General features: G+C 37.2%; 1 protein-coding gene across 6 annotated transcripts in view; it reads left to right on the forward strand.

Annotated features, from left to right (window-relative positions):
• Positions 1-8,978, forward strand: part of Qki (QKI, KH domain containing RNA binding) — a 116,033-nt gene that overhangs the window by 46,505 nt on the left and 60,550 nt on the right. For all 6 annotated transcript variants that reach the window (XR_007590666.1, XM_050135873.1, XM_050135872.1 and 3 more), the window contains exon 3: positions 860-976. Coding sequence is in view for 5 of the 6 variants with exons in the window: in XM_050135873.1 (XP_049991830.1) it covers positions 860-976 (117 nt within the window). In the remaining variant the exon portion in view is untranslated. The remainder of the gene's footprint in view (positions 1-859; positions 977-8,978) is intronic.

The raw sequence follows: 8,978 nt of genomic DNA on the forward strand, positions 1-8,978 counted from the left end.
CCCCCCCCCCCTTCTTTTTAATGGATCAACTCCAGTGAGCAAAATTATCAGTCTATGTCTTGGAAGAGTAGTAGCATAGATAACCTGTAATGAAAAATCCTCATAGGGTTGGGGAGGTGGCTTGCATTTGAGACTAGCACCCACACAGTGGTTCACAATCATCTGTAACTATAGTTCCAGGGGACTCAACACCTTCTTTTGGCCTTTCCAGGTACCAGACCTGAGCATGGTGCACAAGCGTACATGAGGCATATACTTACTTAGTAAAGCAAAATTGCAGGTTAACAAATATTTAAATAAAATTTTATTCTATAAATTTGAATATTTAGGGGAATATGGGTGCATTTATAAGGAAGACAACCACAGTACATCAAAATTGATAATACTAAGGTATAAAAATAACAGTTAATGAAACTGAGTCTATCATCAGTGAGTTCCAATTGGTATTTAAGATAAAATAGTATTCGTTTTATATAAGCTCATCCAGATAGTTGGAAACAGTTCAACATGTTTGGAGACCTGAATAAACCTTAGTGTCTAAATCTGAGGTCTTTATTATGAGAAAAGAAAATTAGAGGTATTTTATGCATGTGAATCTTCTTTTGCCTGCATGTATGTCTGTGTACCACATGCATGCCTGGCTCTTGGGAAGATTGTTCTATAGCTTGCATTAGTGCATATGAAATTCCTCGTAAGGCAATGATTTACATCTCATTCGTTAAGAAATTAATGAGTTCTAGGTTTGATTTCTTCCTGGTTTATGTTCAGAAGAGATTGAGTAAGTTAATGCATATGTATGCCTTTAAAGAACTTCAATGCAACTTCAACAGGGAATAATATATATTATCTTTCCCTACAGTTTAATTTTGTTGGGAGAATCCTTGGACCTAGAGGACTTACAGCTAAACAACTTGAAGCAGAAACAGGATGTAAAATAATGGTCCGAGGCAAAGGCTCAATGAGGGATAAAAAGAAGGTAAGTCCTTTATAAATGGATGTTCTTCAGGCCCATTAATAATCAATTTCCATATCAAAAATTGAGTATGATCCTCACAATGAGAGCTTTGGAGTTGTTTTAAGACATTCTGATTTCCTCGTTACCATTTTCATTCAAGAACTGAAGTATCTTAAGTATCCATTACTCTAGCATGATAACTTGCTTTGATACTTAATATTTAAAAACTGCCAATAAGAATCTGACTACTGAGTTTTATCTAACAACATGCAACTAAAACTTGAAAAACAAAACAAAACTGAGGTGGATTTTTTTTTTTTTTTTTTTTTTTTGAGTCCAAGGCCTTGAGCTGTGCTGCGAAGTTTTATCACCAGGTCCTTAAGTTTTAGGTGAGCACACTCTTCTGGTTTTAAGACCATAATGTGATAAGCCAACCCAGGCTTGCTTTAATCTTGTTATCTTACTTTACTTTTCTGGATAGCTGGGGTTGCAGGCATAACATTGTGCTCAGCTCCTAAGATGTTTGTTTTGATAGACCCCAATCTTGGCCAGATGAGTGGGGACAGTTAGTTTCAGCAATTATGTTTTTCTTGACTAAAAGCAGTTTTCTAGACATTTTACTTCAGTAAGTAAATCTGCTTTCTATTTTTAACCCCTGCTCCTAGACCACTTCTGTTACTTTGTGTGTGATCGAAAGAGTGAAGAAAAGGAGGGAAAACTCTGAGGAATTGTCAGTTGAATTAAGTATTTGATGCTCAACTATTTACTTTAAATATTGTCTTTATGGACAATCTTCTATTTGCCTCGTTTGCTTTTTTTTTTTTTAAAAAGATTTATTTATTTATTATGAATGCAATATTCTGCCTGCATATGTACCTGCACCCCTGAAGAGGGCACCAGATCTCATTATAGATGGTTGTGAGCCACCATGTGGTTGCTGGGAATTGAACTCAGGACCTCTGGAAGAAGAGTCAGTGCTCTTAACCGCTGAGCCATCTCTCCAGCCCCCTCGTTTGCTTTTATCCAGAATATTATGAGGTAGAATATTAAAATTTCTGTCTAGGAAAAAAATAAGAACAATGTGATTTTAAGTATCATGAGTTCTATTACTTTCTTTAAAATTTGTTTTTAAGGGTGATTTTATTTTATTTTTTATAAACTATTGTTTTTCAAAGATCCATTGGATGAGAAGTCTGGGGTCATTTTATGTTGGAATACTTGGTGGAGTTTATAGGAAGAAAGCAACTCACCAGTGTTTTGACTTAGTTTTGATGCGCTGTCACCTGAGCCACCCCAAGCTGACAGCATCTTAGTTCTTAGTTCAGTGCAAAGGATTGGGTATCTAGAAGTCTTGAAGGAAACTCTGATGATATCTTTAATAATGTCTTCGTTATTTAGTTGAATTTAAAGATATTTTTGTGGGAGTTATATGATATTTTTCTCCCTAGAACATTTTTAGATGTTCATTTAAACTTTTTAAAGTAAAACTTTTAAATACATTTTGAAGTTAGGTGCGTTGTAATCTGAAATTTTGGTTCCTTTGAGTAAGTGGCGTTAGGGTGGCATTGGCCTTAAACAGTACACAGTTGCCTAAGGACATCGAATGAAATTTTGACAACTTAAGAGCATACTGATCTTCACCAGAAAAGTGGTGTCTATCCATTCACTAGTTAAGAAATGTTGTTTCTTGGGCTAAAGAGATGGCTCAGTGGTTAAGAGCACTGATTGCTGCTCTTATAGATGACTCAGGTTTAGTTCCTAGCACCTCACAACTGTTTGTAACTCCAGGGTCCAACACCTTCACACAGACATACATACATGCAGGCAAAACACCAGTGCAGCGTAAAAATAAAAAATAAAAAAAAGAAATATTTCTTAAAAGAAAATACTGTTTCCTTTTCTAAGTTTCTGCTAATTTGGTTTGCCCCATTATGTGAAACTCTGCCTATACAGTACTCATAGATAAAAATTAGAGATTATTTTAGCCATGAGTACTAAATGTTGTCTTTGGCAGAATAAAATGATAAGGAGCGAACATTAATCAAATGGTTTAGGTTTGAATCTTGGTTCTGCCTTTTATTGTTTGAGGGTTGGATGAGTTACGCATGTAAAGCTTTTAGAACAAGGAGATGGATACTAGTAAGTATTGAAATAAATGATAGCAATATATTGTGTTTTAAACTACAAACACATGGAGATGCTTATTTAACATGAGAAAATACCATAGTTCTTTTATTCTTGTAACTGATAGTATTTCCTGCTGTCTGTTCTGGTCACTTTTGAGTGTCCCATGTCATAGTAGGGTCTCTCCTATTAACCTTATTTGTAGAAACAGTCCCCATTTTATTTTCTCCTATTGTCTGTTGAGATGTGAAACCTTTAAGATTATACATGTTATATACACGTATACATGTTATATAAAGCATGCTGCCATACATGTGCAGAATATACATATGTATATATTAATACACATGTAGAAAACAATAGTAAAATAAATGAAAACACCTGAAAATGAATTATATGCAGAGTGTATTTTCAGTGTTGTTAAAATGCTATAGATGATCTTGCTATATTGAATGGCTTCCGTGTGACTGATACTTTTTATGTAAATTTTGTGAGGAATTTATAAAATTTTTTTATCATCAAAATGTTTTCATAATTTAATTTTGATGGCATATAACACTATGTCATCTTTATGGTGTAATTCATATGTGCTTTTTTGCATGTGTATGAGTGCACGTGTGTATGCATACATGTGCTCATATATATGCATACATGTATATGTCCACGTGCATGTAGAGACCAAAGCTTGATGTCTCAGTTTTCTTTTATGTGTATTGAGTCAGGGTCTCTTACTTGAACTTTCCATCTTATGTATTGATTCAAGATCTCTCACTTCAACATAGAACAATGATCCAGCTAATCTAGTTGTCTTCATTTTGTGTGTACTGTGATTATGAATGGGTCTCACACTCAACATGACTTTCACATAGGTTCTGGAGATCTAAACTGTTCATCAGCCTTGGACAGCAATTGCTTTACTGAGCCATCTTCCCCAACCCTGGGTGGCTTTTAGAAGTGTTGATAGTAAAAGAAAGTGAAAAATAAAGGTGTTTTCACTTGGTGCTTGTCTGTTGGGTAAAAAATAGAACTGATAAGTAATGACATAAATTAATATAACAAGGCTGATGGTTATGTTGTAATAGTTAACGAAAATTTTATTATAATCCTTGATGATTATGTACTAAAATAAAATACCAAGAAAGCTAAAAAAAACTTAATTTCTTTGTTGCTTCATCGAAGTTGGACAAAAATATGATAGAAATAATGTTTGCTGACAGAACCCTTCATTAAATACAACACATACTATCTTTTATGGACTTTCCTTGCTGTTTGGTGAATACTTGGCATTGAATAAGCATTAGAAAAGATGGCCCTGTAGTTGAGGTAATGAAAGGATGATGTTGATGCCTCTCCTTGGCGTTCCCCTCAAAGGCTTGGCAAACAGTGATGATTATAGGCTCTGTCTGCTTTTAGTTCTTTCTGGAAGATAGATAATATCATGCAATTCTAAGATGCTGATTTTAACCACATAAGTTAATTTGCCAGTTAAGCTTTCGTTTTCTTGGCATTGGTAATGATTTATTATTATTGGTGGGCTTGCCAAGACTGGTTTTTGTTTTTGTTTTAAAATTTAAGTAGCTGTCAGAATAGATGCAGGTAACATAGAATCTGATGGCAGGAACTGATAGAATTTGGAACACTATTAGGAATGTCTTGTCTGTACCAGGAAGCATATGGCAGTGTCCCTGTACTCTCTATCTCTGCGGTTGAGTATGTTTGTGGCAATAGCATTGTTAAAAAATATGGTGTTAGTGAAAATCAGCTACTTTGAGGTCATTTCTTCTGATTTAATTCTGTGCATTAGCTCTGTTCTCAATATTTGACACAATCTTCCAAATAGTTTGGGTTTTATTGTTTACATTTTGTGTGTAAGGAAATTTCTTGTCAGGGAGGTTGAGTGACTTGGCAGAATTGACATTCCAAAAAAGTGATAGTCAGATGTTGGAACGACATGTGCAGTGTTTTGTTTCATGTACCGCCAGTAAGCCGTTTCCAACAGCAACAGTTGCAGAAATACTGCAACATTTGAATTTAGGAAATCAATTTAATGTATTTCGTTTCATGTTTTCTTATTTTTCCATAGGTCATAATGTTTAAATTTTATTTGACTTAAGGGTGAGTGGAAAGCAAGTTATTTTTTATTCCTTGAGACCACTGAGTACTCCTGATATTAGACGTTTAGGGACTCCTTACACTACAGTAATCAGCAGTCAAGTCTCTTGGGAGCATTTATGGCATCATATAATTTGCTTCAATTTCAACACTACCTATTTGGAGATTATTATCAGATCACAGAAGTTATGGAAGCGAGCTCCACTCCAAGCACAACCCCATCTGTGGTCCCTGTTCAGCTCTAAGACCTTTTTTAATCCCTCTCTCAGGTTTGGTTATTTGCCAGAGTGGTCTACCTAGAATAAAATAACATTTAGGTTTGCCAGTTTGCTATTAAAGGATATTTAAGTGGTACAGATGAACAGCCTTATGAAATGAATGCCTAGAGTAAGTTATGGATGGGGGAAAGTAGAGTTTGCATGGCATCTTCTGAGAGTGACAGGCACCATTTGGGCTTTTCTGGTTGTTGAACTGCATAGACAATTTTCCTATTTCTCTCATTAGGAGTTTTTATGAGGCTTCTTTGGGAAATGGTAAATGTGACATCATTGGCCATTTTTTCCCTAAACTTTTCTCTTTTTGGAAACTAGAAACTGCCAGCCTTTTTAGTTAAAATGATTTTGGTTTCCCTGGCACCCACTCACAGGCTGGGACTGTCCCATAACCTTTAATCATCTATTACCTCATTAATATACAAAGAGTAAATGAGAGCTCTATTGCCAAGAAATGAAGAACAGATACACTCACATAATGAATCAGCAGTATCATACAGATTATTTCTAATTTGAAATCTAATGGTGGGCTTAAAAATTAGAATAGTCAATATGCAATGGGGGTAGGACCTGAAATTCAGCTATGTTTTGTATACCTTTCTCTTATATGTTGAAGGGTACTGTGTACTTTGTTATTCCACCTGTCACATGGAGCCATTTAGAGAAATTTCTGTGTATGACACATGAATACTCAGGAATAATTTAGGTGTTTTGGAGTATTTTATAAATGGTTTCTTACTAGAGAGTTTCAATTAGGCAGTAATTCCCTTGATAGGAATTCTTCATAGGATAGAATTCTTCAAGGATTTAATCTTAGTTTTTCTAATAGGAAACTATTTTGAACATAATCCAGATACTAGAGAAAGTGGTTTAGGGAAAGAAAGTAATAGAGCATCACTGTATTTTGTATACTAGAGATATTTTATTTGTATTCTGATAAATAAAGCTTGCCTGAAAATCAGAGTACAAAGCTAAGCCACTAGAGTCCAGGGATACCTTTAATCCCAGGATTCCTGAGATAAGAGACTGATGGCTCTGTAAATTCAGGGCTAACCTGGACTACAGGAGAGCAAGCCAGAAACAGATCCAGGTGGTTTTGCTTATACCTTTAATCTCAGTGCTTGGCAGTCAAACACCTGTAGTCCTGTAAGTGGAGACAGGAGTGTTATGGTTGGATGGAGAGAGGATTATAAAGGGGAAGAGATAGGAACTCACTAGAGTGTGGCACCTGAGATTTGGTAGAGACACACTGCAGTCTAGGCAGTCTGAGGATTGATTGCCCCTTCCGTCTGAGCATTGGCAGAGAGGTAAAAGGTCTCTCTAGTGGCTTACTGCTCTGCTTCTCTGATCTTCAGCTTTAACCACTACATCTCATTTTGTGATTTTATTATTCATACCATAGTACACAACTACTTACTAGTTTTTCAATTAAATTTATTTATTTTATTCTGTCCACAGTTTCCCCTCCCTCCTCTGTTCCTATTCCTTTCTCCCAGCTCCTCTCTGCCCACCCTCCACCCCCTCTGTTTCTTTTCAAAAAGGGGCAGGCCTCCCATGGGTATCAACAAAGCCTGGCTATCAAGTTGCAGTGTGTGTATTAAGGCTGGACAAGACAACCTAGTATGAAGGATAGGTTCTCAAAAGCTAGCCAAGGTGTTAGGGACAGCTCCTACTCCCACTGTTAGGAGTCTCACAAGTAGACTAAGTTATACACTGTCAAAGACACACACACACACACACACACACATGTGGACGGCCTAGTTCAGCCCCAAGCATGATGTGGGATTCCCTTCTCTATGCTGTGAATATGTTTTATTACCATGGATTAATAAAGAGGCTGTTTTGGCCAGTGGCTTAGCAGAGCAAAGTCAGGTGGGAAAACTGAACAGAGATGTATATAGAGAGAGTAGGCGGAGTCGAAACACCCTGTAGCTGCTCAAGGAGACAGATGCCAGATCCTTACCAGTAAGCCACAGCCTTGTGCCAATACATAGATGAGTAAAAATGGGTTAATTCAAGATGTAGGAGATAGCTAGAAATATGCTGAACAGTGTTGTAATTAGTAAAGTTTCTGTGTGATCATTCGGGTCTGGGCGACTGGGAAATAGTCTCCTTCTACACATGCAGGCACCCTGGTTGTTGGCTCAGACTCTGTAAACTCCTGAGTCTAGGTTAGTTGTTTCTGTGGGTTTTCTTGGCTGATGTCCTTGACCTCTCAGGTCTGCACAACCCCTCCTCTCTGTCTTCAGCAGGATTTCCTGATGAGTGTGTCCTTAGTTTGGCTGTGGATCTCTACCAGTTAACTGGATGAAGGGTCTGGTGACAATTGTGATAGTCACCAATCCCAACACATCCTATAGGCACTTGCTCATTTTTGTGGAATGATAGTTATAGTGGCAAAGGAAGTTACTTCCATAGAGAAAGTCTTTGTAGGACACTTTAGATTTCTAGTACCAGTCTACAGATATACAGCTACAGTCTACAGCTCTTCCCTGTCCTAAACAGAAGGGATCAAAGTGTGCAAGCCTATGAATTCCTGCCTCACACCTCATTCTATTTAGTCAGATCCACCCATGACTGAAATGTTTGGAGTTGGTGAAGCTAGGTCAGTCAAATCTGTCTTAAAGAAGTTCTCAGACATGGAAGTTTTAGTTCAAATCCTTCTCACTATGAAGGACAATGGATGGGTAGGGATCTGCCAGTCATTCTAGGACTGCTAATAGTTGTATGTATATTCACATTCATTAAACACTAAATATAATTAAGATTAAAAACCAAGTCCATTATTCTAAAACTACTTCAGACAGTTCTAGGTTGTTCAAATAATTGTTCATATGTACACTTCTTAGTGGGTCATGCTGATTCATAATTTTATATTTCTTCTGCAATATTGTGTTCCATCCTTTTTCATTTTACTATGTAGTTGAGCTATATGTTGAGGGATAGAAAGGTGTGAAATTAAAAAAATGAAATTTATGCCCTGGTAGTGCTGAAGCATGCATGGGCAGCCTGTATATGGAGGTTCTGTTGAACTTGCTCATATATTGGGTTTCATAGGAAAAGGTACTCAAACAGAATTCCAAGTAATACACAAACTGTTTCTTCCATTTTTAGGAGTGTAAGGTGTGGATTGCTTTGGGTGGGCTACTCAGTCTAGGGGTTAGTAACCCACCCGCAATCCGGTTATTCCAGGGTCTCGGAGGGGCGCTACCTGGAAGGGAATGAGCTAAGACAGAGGAACGAGACCAAGCAACTTTGTCAAGGCCTCAGTTTATTAGGGACGGGTTACAGTTTATATATGGTAAGGGATGAGGGGCAGGGTACGGGATCTCGCAGGCCGCGTGGTTCCGGTCACGTAGCTCGGTTACATTCAGACAGACAGATAGGGCCAGGAAGTCACGAGTTGCCACACCTGGTTCCCTGGGTAGCTGGAATGTGAGGTGTATTCTGCTAATAGATTAACAGTTAATTGGGTGAGCAGATTCTGTCAATAGAACATAATTATGGGTGTGAGG

The sequence above is a fragment of the Alexandromys fortis genome, unplaced genomic scaffold (assembly GCF_014885135.2).
Source record: "Alexandromys fortis isolate MF-2015 unplaced genomic scaffold, M_Fortis_MF-2015_v1.1 scaffold_23, whole genome shotgun sequence".
Classification (NCBI taxonomy): Eukaryota; Metazoa; Chordata; class Mammalia; order Rodentia; family Cricetidae; genus Alexandromys; species Alexandromys fortis.